This window comes from Grammomys surdaster, unplaced genomic scaffold (assembly GCF_004785775.1).
Source record: "Grammomys surdaster isolate TR1022 unplaced genomic scaffold, NIH_TR_1.0 363, whole genome shotgun sequence".
In the NCBI taxonomy this organism is placed as follows: domain Eukaryota; kingdom Metazoa; phylum Chordata; class Mammalia; order Rodentia; family Muridae; genus Grammomys; species Grammomys surdaster.
Window position 1 is genome coordinate 6,670,486 of NW_021604782.1, and position 21,862 is coordinate 6,692,347.

The 21,862-nt window shown below is 42.2% G+C and overlaps 1 protein-coding gene across 1 annotated transcript in view; it reads right to left on the minus strand.

Annotated features, from left to right (window-relative positions):
• Nucleotides 1-21,727, minus strand: part of Elp1 (elongator complex protein 1) — a 54,998-nt gene extending 33,271 nt beyond the window's left edge. The window contains exons 1-13 of the mRNA XM_028779961.1: nucleotides 21,555-21,727; nucleotides 18,835-18,997; nucleotides 16,794-16,946; nucleotides 15,297-15,378; nucleotides 14,232-14,312; nucleotides 11,352-11,437; nucleotides 9,633-9,729; nucleotides 9,202-9,292; nucleotides 8,058-8,181; nucleotides 7,268-7,361; nucleotides 4,840-5,070; nucleotides 3,600-3,764; nucleotides 1,895-1,994 (exon numbers count right to left, since the gene is read on the minus strand). Of these exons, the coding sequence (XP_028635794.1) occupies nucleotides 1,895-1,994; nucleotides 3,600-3,764; nucleotides 4,840-5,070; nucleotides 7,268-7,361; nucleotides 8,058-8,181; nucleotides 9,202-9,292; nucleotides 9,633-9,729; nucleotides 11,352-11,437; nucleotides 14,232-14,312; nucleotides 15,297-15,378; nucleotides 16,794-16,946; nucleotides 18,835-18,984 (1,454 nt within the window). The 5' untranslated portion in view covers nucleotides 18,985-18,997; nucleotides 21,555-21,727. The remainder of the gene's footprint in view (nucleotides 1-1,894; nucleotides 1,995-3,599; nucleotides 3,765-4,839; nucleotides 5,071-7,267; nucleotides 7,362-8,057; nucleotides 8,182-9,201; nucleotides 9,293-9,632; nucleotides 9,730-11,351; nucleotides 11,438-14,231; nucleotides 14,313-15,296; nucleotides 15,379-16,793; nucleotides 16,947-18,834; nucleotides 18,998-21,554) is intronic.
• Nucleotides 21,728-21,862: the final 135 nt, after the last annotated feature.

The following is a 21,862-nucleotide window of genomic DNA, read 5'->3' on the forward strand; positions in this document are numbered from 1 at the left end:
GGAAGGAAGGAAGGAAGGAAGGAAGGAAGGAAGGAAGGAAGGAAGGAAGGAAGGAAGGAGTGGCAAGATAGAAAAAAAGAAGAAAGGAATGAAGAAAGAAAGAAAAGAAGTGGTAAGATTCTATGTATATACCAAGGAACTGGGGCTGCTATTTTTATGTGTCTATCTGTCCCATGTGTTCACGTGCAAGCTAGGCGACAACTTCGGTGTCATCCTCAATGATATCATTCATCTCCTTTGAGTCAGGGTCTCTCCCTAGCGTCAAGCTCACCAATTAGAATAGGCCCTCTTGCCTTCCCCACCCCACAGTGCTAGGATTAAGTGCATACTCCCACAAGCCTGGCACTTTTTATGTAGTTCCTGGGAACCACACTCAGGCACTCATGCTTGCAAGCCAATACTTTGCTAGCTAAGCTATCTCATCAATCCCAAGAAATTGTTCTAAAATAAGTTTATAATTATCAGTTAATCTTTGATTTGTATACTATTTTATCTATCTATACACCCACAGTCACATAAAACCTACTTAGTAGAAAAGGGGTCAAGAATTGAAGAAGGTGCCCTGTTCTAAACTGCCTCACTCTTAATCTGAATTGTATCTCTGTCTAGTGGTTTCCAACTGGCAAATCTGGATCTGAAGTACTCCTTCCAAGGCCCACAGGTCAGGGCTGCATCTCTAACCTCTGTACTACTGTAAGGAGTGGAGCGATAAGGAAGTGGAGGTTTAGATCACTAGAATAACCCCACCTCACAGAGACAAGGAACCTAGTTAGTTCTTTACCTACAGCGAGCATGTGGCTAGTGGGACTCTTTATCATGCTACAATCCTAAAGCCCTGTGCCAAGGCAATGGGGCCAACAGGTTATTAAAACCTCAAAAACTGGAGACAAAATAGACTTTTCCTTTTTAAGTTCACAGAACTCAGGAATTTTCACACATCTACAGTAACTTGAAAACTGCTTAATGTGGTATAAAAATGAAGGAATATAAACACTTTGCCTTTAATCCTAGCACTTAGGAGGCAGAGGCAGGGCGATTTCTTTGAGTTTGAGGCCAGCTTGGTCTACAGAGTACCAGGACAGCCAGAGCTACACAGAGGAGAAACCCTGTCTTGAAAAAACAAAAAACAAAAATAAACCAACAAACAACCTTAATTAGCATTCTCTATACAGGCACCAAGGTATATACTTGTTTGAAAAGTATGTATTTATTAAATATATGACACATATCTCAAAAACCATTTCTACATTATATACCTGCATTTATTTCTATTAATTTTTAAACAGGTGTCCTTAATAACTAAGAACAGGAACACACCAAATTCAATGGACTCAAACTCTGGGTTCTGCAGTCAGCAGGCCCAGGGCCCTGGACAAGCTGACCTTCTACTTCTGCCCTCTTACTTGCTGATGTTCTAAAGCTAATACTCATGATTTGGCGTCCATGTCCTTTTGTAAACACCTCCAATGGCATTAATTAATAACAGCCATATGCAAGACACTCTGACTTCAACCCTGAGTCTAAAATTACAACACTTAGGAATTCCGTAATCTGGAATGAGACCAAGATGAAACTGACTTGGGGTCATCCACATACTATCAACATGTGTGTACTCCATGTATGTAAGGGAATGTCCTGTGCCTACTGTCTTTATATCCATCTTCCCATGGGAGTCTCCTTAGATAACAAGACTGCTGTGGGAATAAGAGTCTAGGATGAGATATGACCCTATCTTCCTTGCCACTGGAATATACGGTACACAGTAAACAAAGCCTCCTTATCCAGGCTCAGCTGGTGTACCTACTTCACATTTCCCAGAATAAAAGCTGGATGAATCCAGGACAAAATGATACCTGGTTCCATTCCCAAAAATTCAAAATATTTAGGAACCTACGAGTATCTCTTTTCCAGATGAGGTATTGTAAGAGGAACTTTAAATCCATTTCCACCCACGGCTCCCAGTTTCACTGTGGAATCCATGTTTGGCTTATCACCTAGAAAACAAAAAATGCAAATATTATCATTGCAAGCTATTTCTCCTAATGCCAATGTAGGGTCTTGCAACAAGTGGATTTTAGAAGACAAATGAAGTCATCTAAACTATAATGACATTTCAACCTCATTCTTGAATCGCCACATACCTTTCAGGCTCAATCAAAATCTGTTTCCCATTAATACCATGTCAACCCAGTTTTCACTAATAAAAACAACTCTTCAGCAGGGCCAGAGGGAGGGGCTGTCTTCCCCACACTATGGATATTCTCCAATGTCCCCAGCCATCTTTCTGCAGCCTCCCATCCTCCACAGTTCTTAGTATTCCTAAGGCAGTTTTGCTGGACAGTGGTGGTACACAACTTTGATGCCAGCACTTGAGAGGCAGAGGCAGTCAGATCTCTGTGATTTTTTTCCTGGTCTACACAGTGAATTCCAGAACAGCCTAGGCTACATGAGAAACCCTGTCTTGGGGGTTCAAATTGTTTATCTAATTCCATTACATAGCAGGTAATATAATCCTCTAAAATAGCCAGAACACTACACCCTGTTCCAACTCTTTAATGACAACTACTTCATTTAGAGTAAGGGCCTTCAAGGCCCTGAAAGAGCTATTCTCTGCCATATCTATGCCCCCACCCACATCTCTCCCCTCATTTATCTTCCTACAGTCATTGAGAGACATCACTGCAGCTGCTTTTGACTGCTTGGAATGCTCTTACCCACATGTGCTGTCTCCCTCTCAGATTCTCAGCAGGACTCTGCTCAAACACAGAGACGCCTTCCTTGTGACACCTTCCCGAACAGTGTACTATTCTACTCACAGTCTTCCTACGATATTCTATACCAACCTTGCTGCACGGCGCTTGCCAGATGACACACCATGTGGCTCAACAATAACATTCGCGCATTACTGATTTGAAAGCTGGTTTCACACACTGAGAAGGACTACAACAGCACTTGTGGAAATGAAATTAGAGGAGCTGGTGATCTGTCCAGAGATTTCCTATGAAAAGCAGGCTGTCTGCTTAAGAAGGGCTCATGTGAAAGTATGAACTCTACTGTGAATTAATTAGTTCTGTTACTCTCTTAGCAGCTATGGAAGCCTGTCCTCACTGAAACGCCAACAGGTAGTTGAAACAAAGTTACAACTGTCAGGATACAACCACAAAGTCTCACAAATAACACAAAATGTATCTTCCAGGACATGGGAATAAAGGCAATTCTCATTTGTGGCCTCACGTACACACCACTACACAGCAAGAAAAGGCTCAGAACACTCCTAGGTGAGTCCTAAGATTGTGTGCAATTTGTGCAAAGTAAAGAGAAAGCAGGGAAGTCTGAGAAACAGGAGGATGCTGTGCTACCTCAAGAGCTGAATGTCATTCTTAAGTAACGGACTCTACAAGATCATCAAGGCACAGGGAAATGTATCCATGAACCAAACAGGATTTTGAAAGAGAAGAAAATGCAGGCCAATTAAATATTATGACAATGAACTCCAATTAGACTTCTGAGTTTGAGAAACACTGGCTCTGAGATGACACCACATTGTGACTTGCTTCTGTTTGGGAACAGAGCTCCTGGATCACCATGCTTCCACTTACCACACTTGTAGACAGAAATCTGGTTACTGGAATCAAGGACAGCAAGGTCATTTCCAAGGTGAGCAGAGAACATGACTTGATTCACTGGATGTGGGACCAGCAGCCGGTAGGTATGCATAGGAGGTGGGATCACGGTCTGCCGGAAGGCTGTCACCAACACCCTGTCTGTACAATGAAAAGGAGGATTAGCCAACGCAGGGGTTGAGAGTGTAAGGCAGGCAGTAAGCCTCCCTAAGCACCTAAATGATAACTGTTAGACAGCCTGCAGTAGCTCTGCAAAAGAACTTCTTGTACTTCCTCATTAATAAACTTACGAACAGTACAGACATGAGGAGCTCTGTGTGCACATGGCTGATGTGACCCCACACCTACAGCCTGGAAGACCCAGGTACCAGGGATCAGGGCAAAAAGACCAAGAGGTTAAAGTGCCAGCTTTAAACCTGGGTCTGTAAGGACGAGATTTAAACTAGAGTAACCAAAACCTCCAAAAACACAAGGGCTGCAATTAGGAGGCCGAAGCAGGAGGGCTGCCATGAGTTTAAGGAGCCTGATCTACACAGGGACTACCAGGATACATTCCAAAACTCCATCTAAAAAAGACTCCCAATACACACATTTAAAAAGTACTTTTCTAGATATAAATTTATAATTAAGATATGACTAAGCTACATGATACAGAACATGATTATAGAAATCAGTATTAAAAGCACTACACAGAATACTGAGTGCTATTTGCTATCAGCAAACTGTCTATGGCTATTTCATTTTGCAATCCAGCTCCCCACCACTGATCCTCCACCTAATCAAAAACACCAGTCTTCCTCATGGGAGGTAAATGTCTAGGATTTGACTAAGTATCCTGAAAGAAGAGGTACTTTATAGTGCTTAAATAAGAAACAAAGCCACACTGTGGAATGTACAGTCAATACAAGCATAACAGACCCCACTGCTACGTTATAGCTCCACTGTTCTCTGCAAAAGGAGAAAATTACCAGTCTTAAAGTTTGAAGGCCAATTAATATGTACGGCTATAAATATAGTGCAACAGGAGTTGGGGCGGGGTGGAACTAGGGTTTTCAGTACAGTACATACTCTACACAGTGACAATCCCAATCATCAAAGACATCAAACAAACCAAACAACCAAAATGAAGATTTCTTCACTGTTCTGGTAAATCAGCCAACGTGCAGCCACTAGGTCAAGCCCTGCACGTTCATGGACACACTTCACAGCAACTTACCTCCATCAATAACAGCCACATTTGCCAAGTCACTGGCAGTATTTCCAGAGCTCCGATCAGTGGTCCAGTTCCAGTCATAGCACAGATACCGCCAGCCCTGACAGACAACATGCAGTCGGCACGGTGTCACTGGGTCCCACAGCAGAGACACAATCTGGTTCTTCCCAGTGGTGCTGAAGGGCAGGCTTTGCTTGAGATACCAATGATAGTTCCCTACGGTCCAGAGCTGGACTGTGTGTGGAAGGAAAGGAAGGGAAGGACATTAGAGACTGAAGACCAAACTGCAGACCATTTGCAAAAGGGAGACAGGGGTAATTTTGTATTTTTCCAAGAATGTTTCTTCTTCTTTTGGTCTCTCTAAAATAATAATTGTTTAATAATCAATGTCAAAAGACATAAATTTCCTATGAAGACAAAATGTCACACATCAATATAACAGAAGCACATTTATCTTCACCTCTACCTTCAATTTTGTGTTTATGAAAGCTAACGCAGTATTTTTAGCATGTTTCTTCCATGTAGAGTTGAGCAGAAGACAACCAGACAAAACGCACAGGTATGTATGACACAGGAGGAACAGTCTGAGAAATGTGATATCCATAGGCATCACCTAGTGCGAGCATTAGAAAGGATCCTCACACAGATTAACCCAGCTACAATGCTCCTGAGGATATAGTCCATTGAGACCAGGGCCTAACACGTGGTTTGCTGTGGACAATGTCCTTCTGTGCACATGACTGCACCAAGGACTCTCTGGTAAGCTGGGCATAAGATATCTGTTTTATTATTGGTGCTTTGCATGCTTTTTTGTCCCAGGCTATCCAGTATTAACAAACATTCAGCTGCCTTAAGATCAATACACACACCCTCAATCATCCCAATACGTATTACAATGACCAACTATGCCCAAGCTAGCTTTTAGCAATAGAAAACACATACTAATTAGGAATTTAACTCCATGAAAGAATTTAACTTCTTCACTAATGCTTAACTTATTGTGATCACAGGAAATAACACCTGGCCCTCTAATCACACCATCACATTATGTCTGTGTGGCCATGAGCTAGCAGGTTGGACTGCAGATTCACACAAAGGAAGACACATACTGTGAGGACTCATATATACTCTTGTTACCCTGTGTCTGTCAAAGCCAACACTTTCTTTGAGTGGCTCCATATTAAAACCACTGGGAATTTTGGTCTGTTTGGTTCGGTAATTTTTATAAGGCCCAAATTAAATCCTGAACACAACCAAAAATAAATAGCTAATATTAATACATATATTCTCTACCCCAAAACAATGAATCCAATTCTGAGATGAAGCTTGTGTTTCATTAGTTTTATTAAAGGTTTAGCCAGGGTTAAGAACTATTAAAATGAATGAATGAACAAAGTACTCAATTACATTTCAGATTTAAAAAATTTACTGATTAATGAATTTGAAAGACACTTAGAAAATAGGCAAGCATAAAGATTTATGAAGAAATACATTCACTTTACTGCTGCTGACCCTGAGAAACAAATGTCTAACAGAAAAATTAACCTGCACAGAAGAAAATTATACAGCAATCTAAATTGAAACAGATGTATACATGAAATGGAAACCTGCTTGTGATATAGTGTCAAAGCAAGTTATAAAATAGTCTGTATCAATGTGGGGCAGGAAGACAAAGGAGAAATGTTGTAATTATTGCATTACTATTAGAATTATCCCCCTCCTCATTAATATTTTCCTTAAAACCTTCAACAGGGCTGGGGGTTGGCTTAGTGACAGCGGGCTTGCCTAGTAAGACTAAGACCCTGGGCTAGTTATCTAGCATTGGAGGTAACAAAAAAGATGACAGATACAATCCTAAGTACATACTTAAAGATGCACACCCACAGACCGTAAACGCTGTAAGAGTCCTTCTCATGTGAAACTTAAATCCATTCACTTCTATGGCGCTTCATTTTCTGCACTGATGACTATGGTTTCAGGGTGTCTCAGCTCTGCTAGATGCTGCTCTAAGAGCCTTTAAATAAAATGATTATCTGTGATGCATGAAAGCCTTAAAAGCAAAGTCAGGGTTCCCAGAAAGGAAAGAATTGTCTCAATACCACAACACAAAAATCCATCTGAACTTACAGCCTGCCATAGAAATTTCAAATGTGCTACTCTGACATGCTCATGGGCCAATTCCTTAACACAGAGCCAGCCACAATTTCTTCTCCCCGTCCTGCATCTATATCCTACTGGTTGTGCTTCTCTAGAGAGCTCTGAATAATTCATGACTGGAACCTCACAGATGCAAACATACCCCCTCCCCATCAGCATCCACCTACTTCATCGACACTGATTTCAAAGAAGGCCTGAGGAAGAAGGGAAAGCCCACAAGCTTCTACCTGCATACAACATGTGGAGCCGAGCCAGAGCTCAACAGCTGTCATACCATAGCTTTTCAGAGTGGAACTGTCTTCCTTTGGGAGGTCTTCTAGCCACACAGCAAGCACCGAGGAGTCTGCATTCCACAGCAAGTCATTTACCTGGTAAGAACAACAGTCACTCTGACCTTCAGTTGTTGGTCTACTTCAAATTCTTAAGGATAGCTGAATTCCCTGCACCCATAAATGAAATAACCTTACGACACTGGAGCTGATCTCATCAGCTTAAGTCACTAATCTCTAATTTGTTGTTAAACAAATCTGTAAAACTGGTACTTTAAAAAGGACTTAAAATATGCATTGTGCTTAAAGATTTATATACAAATGTAACACAAAATAACATTTTTAGAAAAATCAAGAAATTTGACTATTAGATATAGTAATACATTACTATGTAAAATATATTATCTTAATTTTACACATTATATTAATACTTAATATTGATTAAGGTACAATATAAATAAGAACATGGTTCCATAAAGAAAATCTCTTAAAATTTTACACAAGAAGCATTATCCTAAATGATTTTATAAAATTTTACACTAAGATTTCATGTGTCTCCCACCCAGGATTTCAATGGTACAAAAGCTGCTTGTTGTTTAGATGCTGAACACCAGGAAAGGTAGTCATGAAAGCAAACAGCAAGGACAGCATTTCCATTCCCTGTCTGTGACTGTTCTTAGCAAGACTCAGAAGTCATCCTTTCCGCAGAGCTTCTGTTGTTAACCTCTGTCAGACACAAACTTCTGCAACTAAGGAGAGCACTCTAATTGGATGACAAAGAATTCCAACACCTACCTTAACTTCATCTTTTAAGAAAGGAAGTGTAAAATGTCCATGAAGAAGTCCATTTTTCTCAAAAAACACAACATCTTGCTGGTTAGGTTTATCTTGAGTAGATGCAATCAGACTGCCTGAGGGTCTTAAAGCAAAGCCTGAGTTAGAATAGTCAAAAACCTTCATCCTGCAGGCCCAGAGATTTAGACAAGAGATTTTATTTTTTTTTCCCAGAAGAAAAAACCTAATTGGAATCCTTTTTTCCAGTAAGGGGTGTGTGTGTGTGTGTGTGTGTGTGTGTGTGTGTGTGTGTATGTGTGGTGCTTGTTATGTGCAAATATTTGTTTGTGATGTTGGTTCCAAGGAAGTTTTAAGCTCACCATTTGTTTACTAGTCTGACAAGTAGTTCACCCCAGAATGTAAGAGGAAAAGGTGTTCCTTCCTAACTAGTCCAAAGGCACTATTTATACTTTTTCTGATTTCAACTGCAACTGAACTATTAAAAACAAACAAACTACATTTGACTACAACATTTCAGGCACAATATCCTCAGCCATTCTTTTCTTTTTCATATATATAACCATATATAACTTCCCAAAGCTCCATTCCCGAAATCATCCTTAGTCCACTTGCCTCATTCCTATTTCTCTCCGACCTCGTAATTCAAACACCTAGGTAACACCCAGTTCCGCTAATACTGGTGGCAAGCAAGTCTGCAACCTAGAGGCTACGGGCATTGCACATGACAGCTGCTGCTGCAATAGGTGCAATTTATTCTATCAGTATATAAATGCAGCCAAATGACAGGCAAGTTGTGTTCTGCACAAAGCAATGCATCAAGGAAGCGAACAGAAGAGAAGGCACATGCAAAATGTAGCCTGCAGGTTTCTTAGTCATCAGACTACCTGCTGTGGGAATCTGTCCAGAGGAAAGCACCTTTTACCCTCTCTTACAAAAACCCTTTGTTCCACAGAGTGTCAAACACACTGCTTTCTGTTTCCCACAACAGCCAGATGTACAACCATAACCTGTAAAGAATTAGAGATGCAGCCAGTATCAGGTCTTAGAACAAGGGAATCTGTGAAGAATCCAGGATCTAGCTGAATTCGGGAAGAAGGGATGGAAGGGAAAGCAGAAAGAGCCCCAAACTTATATGCTCACTCACTTCCAAGCCAGACAGGGCCCCAGTCCTGGCACAGACTCACTGGTGGACTGCAAGGCAAACTCTCGGTTCCATACTCGGATCTTCCGAGCCCCTGCAAAGGAGGTAAACAGACACAAACACTTAAAATACTATGGTAATTCTCACATATTACCTTCCAACCAGTCAAATCTGTACTTAGTAGGTGAGGCTTGACCAGACAGCCTCAAAGCATTCTTTTAATTCCTAAACCATTAACATCTAAAGTAGCACATATTTCCCCACTCCTGATATTGGATGTATCTCTAATTCTTTTTTTTTCCTTCTTCTTCCTTTGTATCTCTAATTCTTTAAAGGTTACAGTTGTGTAATTAATAGTCTACTCAAGGCAAAAGGAAAAAAATTTCTCTAGATTTTAATTTAGATAAAATTTTAAATTTAATTTATTTCCATACCTGTTTGTGGGCAAACAACACTCACAGCAAAAAATTGCCCATCCCCACGCCAGGTAATTTGTGGTCTGTGGTCATCCCAGGGCAAGGCAGACTCATGCTAAACAGAGAAACACCAGTATTACAGGGGAATCAACGCTCTTAAGTCAAACAAGCCTTGGCCACCAAATACTCATCTTTTATATAATGTTGAAGCCATACAGAAAACCAGCATCAGAAACTCTCCAAGAAACCTTCTAGAAGGGCTTAGTCCAAGAAATCAAGAATAACCTAAACATAAAATAAACACAGCCTTCCTTCTTTGCACATTAGAGATGCTACAAGTACAGGTATTAAATACAAGAAGCTAAGGGACAGGTTAGGAAACTATGGCAAGGAAACAAGCGTCTGTCTAAATGTAAACAGTCCTATTTCAGGACAGGACACAGAGTAAAGACACATGGAGGAAAGTGGGTAGAGAAGGGCCAGCAGCAGCAGCTGCAGCAGCACACAGAAAGCAGTTCTGCCCTCTGCGGCGCTGGCCAAAGAAGGATCTTCAGTGACATCTGCATCTCAATCCAGAGCCAGGAAGCAGCCAAGCCTATGGGTGGGAGAAAGATGAGCACCAGAGTGCACCCCACATTCCAGTGGTTGCTCCATTTCAAAACACTGATAGCTCTGCTCTGCCACAGAGTAAGCTGGCTAGACTATATTGTATCTTAATAAGATACTGTCCTTTGGTATACAACACATACTTCCTCTAGTGAAAGGTTGTTGTGACCTGTTTCCGCCAAGATGAAACATTTCTTCTTACAGGGAAGTTCCTTCAGCAGGAAGGTAAAAACTCAAAAGAGCTTCAGGAAGTCCCTGAAAATTATCAGATTCACTAGGGCCCCTCCCTGGTGGAGTAAACAGTAAAAGCCAAGAGTATCTCAAATAAGCCAGGCTACAAAGAAGATTCTGAGACCAGACCTGCTGCCTGGGAAAAGCAGAAACCAGCTGGATTGCCTGGAAATGGTTTAGACCAGTCACTTGGATTGGATAGTCTCTAACCTGCTGAGCTACCTGCAGGCTATCAAGTATATTCCTGGTTTCCCAACTTTTGTGAGCTATCATGCATGCAAGGATGGATGGACCTTGGTAATGCAGCTATCTTTGAGTCATTTCTGCTCCTGTAAATAACCCCTCACCCACAGTCTTGTAAGTAGCCCAGTAAAACTCATTAGCTCACCACGTTGGACTTTGGTGATATCTGTACTTTAGTCTATCATGAGATTCTCATCTCGCAGTCTGTGTCTCACAGATTTCAGCTTACGTAAATTCTTAATAAATATGTTTTAATTAGTGAGAGAACTCATCCAACAAAGCAAGAAAATATGAAACAATTTTACTGAGCCCAGCAAGGTGCCAGCAGGGCAACAAAACACCATAGTCTAATATCAGGTCATTCCTATGAGTACTGCTTCTGAGTAAGCAATGGGTTTCTACCCATTTCTGAAAACCATAAACTTCTAAGTCAAGACCAGGCCTTTAAGAAAAATGAAAGTAATGAGCAAAAGTTACTGTAGTCTATTGGACAGTAAATGAGACTGGGCGCAGTCCATAAGAAAAAAGAAAACAAAGTTATCTCTCATGGCTGACTCATTTCCTGAGGGCACCTATCAGCTATCACAATAGAAGAGATACACTAGGCAGGCAATGCACCAGTACATGGCAGAACTGAACACTGTCATCTCGCCTTACCAATTGCACCGGAAAGGTTGTCGGTCTGCCTTCTGAGCCGTGAAACTGCGTCTCCTTACTGCCCCATCCAACAGTGACAAACTTGCCTATAGTTTTTCGAGAACAAAAAGACAAGTAATAAGCAGAGGAACTGTAATCAAAGCAGTCTCATTCATTCTTCTTGAAGACAGCCACTGACAACTCAGGAAGCTGAGCATCGGTCATTATGTTACAAACTGAGCTCCGAATGACCTGCAGCAATGATTCCAGGAGGTGGTGAAATGCCCTTACCTTGGAAAGCCTGACCCAAGTCAGAAATCTGACCAAATATGAAGAACTTATAAAATGTGTCCACGAATCACAAAGCATATAACTCAAGACAATCGCCAGGCATTAAATTCTGATAATTAGCCTTTAAACCAACCAGCTAAGCTTTCTGCTGGTGGTGAAAGGGGCTTTATTTCATCAAATGTAGTTCCGGGTGTAGACTTATCTGAAACCCCACAGAAACAGTGCCCAAAATCAGAACACAGGCTTCCTGCACTCTAGGCTGCTTTCCCTAAACTACGCTACTTCTCTTATACAAAATAAAGTGGCAAAGATCCAGAACCAGCACAGACGTTCTGCTCCTAGAGGCAGATGTGGCATTCATCCACAGGCCACAGAATGATGGTCCTGACATTATCCAGGACCAAGACTTCCCTCTTGCCACTAATTCTGAAGCAGACTACATATAATTCCATAAATTATGGCTCAGCACAGCCATTTCTGGTTTGCTTGCATAAGCATGTCCAAATACAATAGGCCCTCAAAGGACACCCTGCCACCACACTTGAAGAGTGTGACTACTGCTGTGCTCAGCCCTGAGCTTCTCTGACAGGTCCCCAAGAGGTAGAGGACCAGAGCTAAACAAGAAAAGTCTCCCAGTGGGATCAGACAGTGAGAGATGGGCTCATAGCAGGGATCTGCAGACGGCAGCCTATGTCTGTGCTCACAAAGAAACTTAAGGCACAAACTTAGACGATCTTTCCTTTAATTTACTGCAAGGTTTAAAAAAAGGAAAAAGAAAAACCCTAGGAAAAAGGCAGGACCAGGTCCCTTTTCTCACTGAAACCCTGTGAGTGACCTTAACAACGATCCCTAGACTCTTGTAGCACTATCTGTATCTGCTCGCTCCAGAAACAAGGTCGCTTGTTCTCATGATTCGGAATGATTCTCTATGCACCACTGACTCCCTGTCGGAGCACCATGCCCTGCCGCATGTATGTACTCCACATGGCAAACCCTGACAGTCATGAGTCATATCCACGGAAGAACTCCTCATCAACAGACCAGCAGGTCCCCATCTTCCCTGTTACTGGTACCTTTTCTCTCATCAACTGAACTTCTAGGTGGAGTCACAGTAAACTTTTTTTTTTTCTATCACATAACTAAAGCCTGTTTATATTTCAAATTTTAAGATGGCATTTCCCATGTTACACATGGATAAAAGGAAAACTACAAATGTAAATTCGAAAAGTTTCTCAGTTAATTGTAAAAAGTGTACTCAGTGCTTAAATGAGCACCAGACTCTTCCTGAATCCATTCCCTCTTCTAGGCCCACACTCACCTACAGGAACCTATAAACCCTATCACCCTATCTGTAATCTTTCTACACACACACACACACACACACACACACACACACACACACAGAGTCACTAAGAGCAGCCATACTAGACACAAACAAACAAAATAACTACAGCATCTGAACCTCAAAACCATTGAATCCTGCACTCCTGTCCTGGCACCTGGCATGCTGCCCTATGCCCAGGTCCCCAAATGAGCCAGGGTGTCTATATGGAACAACTGGCTTGGCCGAGCCCCCTATTTCAAACCTTGTCTATTAATTACCAAGTTAACCATGACTCAGCTCAAGTCAGGTTCTAGAAACCTGCAATCTCCAATGACTCCTGCTGATCTCCTATGGCTGCCCTAATACTTACACATCAAGTCATTACTGAATCTGTGACATGTGCCTTATAGAAAAATCAAACAACATAATCAATCATGATTCTACCATCCACAGCACCCCTCGGATTGTTTCCAAAGATTTAGTCAGAAGGCAGTTCTAAGATTTTTTTGGTTTGGTTTGGTTTTTGAGACAGGGTCTATGTAACCATGCCTGTCCTGGAACTCACTATGTAGACCAAGCTGGCCTCAAACTCAATAGATCCACCTGCCTCTGCCTCTCAAGTGCTGAAATTCAAGTGTGGCCACCACGCCGGGCTCTGAAGCTATTATATGAAGCATCCAAATGCTGTCCCTGAGTTGGCAAAGTAAAAAGGGATGAAGTTAGGCCCTAGCCACAATTCAGAACCTGTCTCTAACAGTCCCTCTTTAAATAAGTCAGCTGCTCAGGGACTTCCAGTGGACAGAGGTCCTTACAGGTCAACAAGTATCTCCGTTCTCTTCCCCATCGATACACTCACGGCCTCAATGGTCAAATGATTGTGGCCAGAACTCAGCAAGAAGGCAATCTGATAGCCACAGGAAAAAAGAAGATTCTGATCTAGCTAATAAAAAAAAAACACTGTCTTCTACCTGGCCCCACTCCCTTCTCGTGGTCCACTAAACTGTATTCCAAACATACTCTCTTTATTCTAGCCTGAGTAATTCTTTTCCTGTAATTCTAGTGTAAATCTTTCCTCAGGTTTAAGTGATATCCAGGAGACCTCACATATAGGTTTCTATTCCCCAGAATACCAAGAAAGCTACCTGTCAGATCTGAAGGGAGATTAACAATATGCCTGTTATGAACTGGGATAGACCGAAGTTCTTTGGGATTACGACGAGTGTTATGAATAAGAAAATGTTAGCTAAGGAACTTCAGGTCACAAGATGTTTCAGAACAATGCTTACCTTCTCCAAAATCATCCTGGTGGATCTGCTCCTCTGTGATTACTTCAAAGTCTTTTGTCATCATAATCAGGGTCTGTTGAGCTTAGGGGAAACAAATGAAAAAACCTTTTGTTGATGTAACATATCAATCATTCCAAGTGCCTAGGGAACTGGAAGTTACTGAGCCAGAACAAGGTGTTCCAGGTAGAACAGGTAGATGGATGCATGCACACAAAATGCTCTGAAATACAAGCTCTAAGAAGGCCAGACACCAGATGCTTATTCTTAGCTACTGATTGTATAAATTCAACATAAAAGTCCCCAAAGCCCTCCTCTACTACTTTAAAAACTGCTACTTTTCTAAGACATTTCTAGAGACATAAACTGAATTCACCTGGAATAAAGCATCTCAAGGGAAAAGAAAACCAGGCATACAGAAGAGCTGTGAGGAATGTGGTTACCAGACAGGCAAGACAGCTCAACTTGTCTCTAAGCCTGACAACCGAGCTTGATCCCTGAAGCTGCACAGTGCACTCCCTCCTGCAGGTTGCCCTGTGATAGCTCTACATCCACACCCATTGCCTTGGAGTTACTACAGAGGTCCCTAATTAGTAAGTGAGCCTAACTGCAAGGAAAGTCAAGAGGCTCATGCAGGGTCTAGAAAGGCTCTGTGAAGGTGTCTCAGAGGATGGGAATAGGCCCATAAGTATGGCTTAAGAGCTTAAAACTCAGCTGCAACTCTCACTCTCTCTCTCTCTCTCTCTCTCTCACTCACTCACTCACCCACTCACTCACTAAGTAAATGTGAAAGAAAATCAACCCTGGTCTTAGAGTAGGTTAAGGTAAGCCCTGCTCACACTGACTGATGACCTCAGCAGATTCCTAGCTCTCTAACCCGACTCCTCATTCCCAAAGGTTATAAGGCTGCACAAACAACTTGGTATGCTAACAGAGAGAGGTGTTAAGAATATATTACCTTAATATTATAATCAGCTATCATTGTTCCAAGACTTCTGAAACTTGAGAAGCCTGTATGAATTAGGACCAAGTTTTACAAAGTCAGTTAGGCATTAGTGAAAAGCTTACCTGTGGCAAGAAGCAGCAGTTCTTGATCAGGACTCCAACTCATGACAGAGATACCACTGGCCACACTCCCAACACACTCCAGCTGCATTGGAGAAGAAAATCACAAAGGATGCTTAGAACACCATTTTCTCAATAAAGGTTTACTATGAACTCCACCAAACAATCAAAATGTAAACATATAAAGGTGGCAGACCCACCAACATGCCTTCAGGAACAATTGAAACACAAGACATAAAAACTAAGCATAGTAAGCAGAAGGACATAAAACAATGACTCTATGAAAGGCTTAGTTACTAGTAAGGTCCTTGGAAAATAAAGTGAGTGTTAGAACAAGCAGCGGCTTGGGGAGTCCAGGGGAGTTCTGGGAAGGTCTCAAAGCTCAGCAGTAGGGCCAGGAGAGAGAACCACTGAGGAACCAGCGTGGAGGCCTCAAGGCTTAAAGAGCAATTAAAACTCAGAGGCAACTAGATTCTGAGGAATACACAAACAGGCATGAGGACAAAGGTGAAAGGGAATTTGGGGAACAGCAACTGGTCTTATCAGGCAGCAGAGACCCGGATCCTGTCTCGTGACAGTGAGAAGCCAAGAAAGAGAGTGATCTCAATGGAGATAAGATGGAGTGGGCCTGGCTCAGGGATCAGGAGACAATTAGGAAGGAAAATTCTAACTTAAATGCGAGCAACGCCAGTTAACTTATACGTAACAGACTTTGACAATTTTCAGCGTGAATGAAGAGTAAAGTTTATTAACACATTCAAAGACATGCCGAGGAGTGCATTTCTTCCCACAGACTGTGATGGTCAAGCTCCATCTGGGAACCAGGAACTTGACAGAGCTACTTGAGCTATCTAAGCCCCAAGTGCTTCTACACACGAGAAACCAATCACGAGCTACCTAACAAAACCATAGTAAGGAGTAAATAAAAGTTTGCATTAAAAAAAAAAAACAAACCATAAAAAGGGCTTGGCATAATCTAACCCTTTACTAATTACAAGCTGCAATTATTATCCCACTATTAGTAACCGTGTGTGTTCTTTTGTGATTGGGTTACCTCACTCAGGATGGTATTTTCTAGTTCTATCCATTTACCTAAGAATTTCTCAAATTCATTGTTTTTAACAGCTGAGTAATACTCCATTGTGTAAATGTACCACATTTTTTTTATCCATTCCTCTATTAAAGGACATCTAGGTTCTTTCCAGCTTCTGGCTATTATAAATAAGGCTGCTATGAACATAGTGGAGCATATGTCCTTGTTATATGTTGGAGCATCTTCTGGGAAGAATGATTAGTTTTTATTCGATTTTAGGTTCTAATTTAAAATGTAATGTCCCAACTTGACTGTCTGATTAATGGATGCAGTAGACTAAACTGGTTTTTGACTTCTAAAATATCACCATAGCCATTTAACTTGCAAATATTTTAATGTCATGGCTTGGCCGAGGGTACTAGGTACTAGGTACTAGGTACTTCCTCTTCACCAGGCCTGACACCTACCTGTTGTGTGCTGAGATTGCAGACTATGACGTCCCCGGAGGCAGTGGCCACACACACAGATTCCTGATCCAGCAAGTCCTGAATACCCACAATGCAGCCACTTCCATCCTCTGGAAGAAAACCTTCTGCCACCAAAGAAATTTCAGACTTCACCTTTCACAAAACACACGTAAGCAAATCAGTGTTTACATTCAAGAGCCATCTGAGTTCCAGAAATAAAATGTTCCTAATAATTCTTTTTATATATAAGATTTACTTGTTTTTATTTTATGTGTATGGGTATTTTGCCTGAATGTATGCATGTGGACCATATGTGTGTGCACCTGGTGCCGTCGGAGGCCCGTTGAGAGTGTGGGATTCCCTGGAACTGGAGTTGTAGATGGTTGTAAGCTGCCACATGGGTACTGGGAACTGAACTGGGATTCACTTTAAGAGTGGCCAGGACTCTTAACCGTTGTCCATCTCCTCGGACCTTAATGATTCTTTAATAACATAAATTTTTCATGCGAGGATTTTCCCTAGATTAAAACCCAAACTTTCATTTTAGAAATATTACAACTCTATTGTCTTTTAACAAGGACAATACATAATAAATTCTTTTTGCAAAAAAAAAAAAAAAAAAAAAATTAAAAGAAAAAAAAAAAACAAACAACAAAAACACAAGTATGCTCTGTTTAAAAATACCCTATAAAAATGCAGCTACTGTTAAAAATATCTCTCTGGGTTCCCTGAGGGACAAGCCTGACTGCATAGGGATTGATGTCAAAAGTAGCCCCTCTCCAGGAAAAATACACCGGGATGGGCATGGCTCTGATGCCTCACTGGACAACGACAGGAGGACCAGAATCATTACAAGGTCCCCTTCAATTACTGGAGGTCAGGCCTCTATCCCCACCTTTGAAAGATTAAAATTGCCACGGCCTTTCTATACTTGGAGAAGGGAGGAGATGTCAGGGGCAGCCCTGCATACACATTGAAAGCCTAAAATCAGCCATAGGCTTAAAATCAGCAATAGGCCTGTCATATATGTGTACTAACACCAAGTCTTGGGTCTCTGTGGAAAAACACTGAAACAGATGGCTATAAGCTATTGTAAACAGGCAGCTTTTTTGGAAATTTACCAGCCTGAGTAGTCATAGACCTTGTAAATAGGTAGCCTTGGCGGATAGTATCAACTTAGATAAGGACAAGTGAATCATAGGCAAAGTCATAGCAACCTGTCCCCTGAACCTTCACCCAGCCAATACCCTGTTCTGAAAGATATCTGTACTCCCCCTGAACACCTACGGTCTGGTGTCACCCCCTTTCCCACATCCTGCCTTTTTGTGTTTATAACCCCTGTGCGAATAAGTAAAAATTACGATTTGATTAAAAAAAAAAATCAGTATCTTAAGGAAAAAAAAAATGCAGCTACTGACAGCACTCATCCTTTATTCACATTTGTTCTCCAATGGACGATCAAACTCAGGGCCTTTACTACTTTTGAATATGTCTAACCCCCTAACTGCAGTTGCCTATCATTTCTACAATGTATGCAACAACAATCAATCACTTAAACAAAATATGAGTAGCAAAAAAATAATCAAGGGAACATATCAGAATCACCCTACAACATTCAGACATATCCATTCAGATCTAGCACTGAGGACTGGGAGTTTAGCCAGTCTGTGTTAGAAGCCCAAATCAGGTAAGGTGTTTCCAATCACAGCACCACAAAACAGGTAAAATGTACAACCTCTATGGACATATCCACACAGAGCCCTAATCGATTACTAATACAGTACAATCAGGCGAGGTGAAATGTGAGGTACCCACATAAAATATATGGTCAGAGCTTTGTCAACTTAGCTTACAAAATCAGCAGAATTAAAAGTTGGCTACTATTTTTAAATTCTCTAGTAAGCCATCTACACGAGGCAAAGAGAACGACTATTCAGGAGTATCTGAATTACTCTGGATCTAAAGGGGACTAGTGGGGAGGAAGAACACAACTGCAAGTGCAGGACCAAGGCAGGAGCAGGCATCTACATCAGTGACCTACTTCTCTTCTCACAGGATCTACTTCTGTCAGTCCACGTTCTGAGCCAATCAGCACCGTCCCCTGTTCAGCTCGCAGACAGAAACACTGAGGTTTCCCTGGTGCCTGAATGTCCCTAAATTCCAGGGTCTGATGCAACTTCAGATTTCTCATGATGAAGCAATTTCTGAAGAAAAAAAAAACAAATTTCCCGAAATGAAATATTAACAGCTAAATAAATGGCCTTCCTCACATTGAGCATGACTCAGGAAGAGAGAAGTGGTTATTAGAATGACAGGGGTATATTTAATGTGAACACACCAGCATATACACGGCCACACACACTCTCACTTCCTAAAGCTTCTAGCTTTACACAGGGCTAATCTGCAGATTAATTTACAACATGTTAAATCTGGAGACATAATCAAATGATAACCATAGCATATGCTATGATCCAATGTTGCCATGATACACATCCCTCTCCATGAACTTGGTGCCTACTCATCAAAATCTGTGCTCCTCTGTATCCATAGAATCCAGGATAAAAATGATAGAAGGTAATAGCAAATTAAGATGACTGACTTCTTCTGATTATCTGTCTGTAACTGTGACTACCATGCCAACAACCTGCCTTTACCTTTACAGACTCTGGGACTGTCAGAGCTAGTCTGTCTCATCATTGCCATCCCAGAGGCAGGAGCATTAATCAGGCATGCTGCATCCCCAGACACAGAAATTTAGCCCCAGGCTTCATCCTGAGTTTCTTTTTTCCCCCCACCTTTTTTTAATTGGTTATTTTTTTAATTTACATTTCAAATGTTATTCCCTATCCCAGTTCCCACCCCCTAACCCCCCTATCTCATCTCCCCCCCACCCCCCGCTTCTATGAGGGTATTCCCTCATCTACCCACTCACTCCTGCCCTCAAATTCCCATACTCTGGGGCATGGAGCCTTCACAGGACCAAGGGCCTCTCCTCCCATTGATGCCTGAGACGGCCATCCTCTGCTACATATGCTGCTGGAGCCATGGCTCCCTCATGTGTACTCTTTGATTGGTGGTTTAGGCCCTGGGAACTCTGGTTGGTTGATATTATTGTTCTTCCTATAGGGTTGCAAACACCTTCATCCTGAGTTTCTTAGCATCAATTCAGAGTCTGAGTCCCGGGGTTACATGGCCTTTCTATGAGGTGTTAGGTCCTGATGATGCCAACATCTGCCCTAGTGATGCTCCCTACCCATGGGAACCGCTTCCTTCAGCTTGCCTTCTAAATTACTTGTTTTTCACCTTTTCTTTTCCTTCCTCCTATAGCAGTTTAAGTAATTCTTCATAATAAATCCTGCTGGAATACTGTGTGGCCTCTACTTTTCTGACTGGACCCTAACTGATAAAATGCAGCAAAGCAATCTGAGTTTTAAAAAGAATGGCTAAGTTCAGGTCTGGAAAGATGGCTGAGAAGTTAATGAGTACTAGCTGCTCTTCCAGAGGACCTGAGTTCAGTTCCCAAAACCTACACAGCAGCTAACAACTATCTATAACTCCAGCTCCAGGGAATCCCAAGTCCTCTTCTGGCCTCCTTGGCCACTTTATGCACATGAAAAAAGGTAAACTCATTAATCTCTCTAATGCCCCAATTCTTTTAGCATGAAAACTGAAACTTCTCTAAACTGTCATTCCGATACTCCTCACTCATTTAACTTTTTGGAGTTACATAGCCCTGTGTTTCTCAATGCTTTCAAAGTTAGGAAAAGATTATCTTCCAAATGCTTGTAGGATCACAATCTGCTAATAGCCTTCCTTTGGCACCTCCAACTACAACTCTTTTGGTTCCACCCACACGTGCTAAAAGGTTGTTTCATACAACTCTGATCATGTCCCAAAAGTCTGACCATTGAGCCGTTTTCTCCCCTTGCTCCCCTACCTTCAGACTAGGTAGCTCACTAAAGGGAAGATTAGATAGACCTATATACCTCGTTGTAACTGAACAAGTTCAAACTGAACATTAAACTCAAAATCTCCTGATATTATCATAAGCTGACCCTTACAAGCACATGAGACACAACCTAAAAAACAGACAACCTGCTGATCTCTTATCAAATAATAGCTCATCCTGGCTTGGGACGTACTGTCGTCTTTGTTTCCACAAGCTAAAATTTGCCTTTGCCTCTTTTTCTTTCACTTACACATCGAGGTATTCGCTGGTTATATATCATGGTTCTCAATATACAAACGAATCCTTTACACAATACCTAAGATCCGTTATGTGACTTACATCAAAACTTGCCAAATGGTAGGCCCTAAGACAAAAGATTACACAATCACTGCCATCACAGAAATTCCAGCTTAGGTACACCACCTGGGGAAGCACGAGATACACTACTCCATAGAAAGGTCCCAAATGCGTGAAAGGACCCGCGGCGCAGCACAGCACGGAGGCCTCTATTACCTATCATCCCCCACGACGAGCTAACCAATTAGCTGGTAGAGATTTTATTTACACACTACAAGGAAACTGGCAATTCGGGGACCCGACCCTCATCCCCCGTAGCTGTGTCCCGCAGCGCCCCACGATGGTCCCGGGGGGAAAAGTGGACACAAAACATCCGATCGAGGAAAGAAGAGGTCCATGCCGCCCGGCCGGCGCGCGCAGGCAGAAGCGCGTGCATCTCCCCTGCACCAAAACAGTCCTGCATGGCAAGACCAGGCCGCACTCAGCGGCTCGGACTGGGACAGGCGAATGCTCACCTACGACGCCCTCACGACGGCTCCGAGCCTTCACGACGCACTGGATTTGGAAGGGAACCGCCAATGCACGCGGGGAACAAGAGACGCGATCCACTGATGGGCGAAACCCGCCAGGTAGCACAAGAAAGGCGGCGCAGACGTGGCGTCACACGCGGGGCGCGCTGACTGACGTCACCGGGTGGGTGTGGCCAGACGCACCTCCTCAGTCGCTCTGGGAGTGACTGTGGTGGCGGGGACCCTAACCTGATAGAGGCAGAAGGACTTTGCTGTCTGCTGTCCCTCAGCCTTTTGACGCCTAGTTCTCTTTG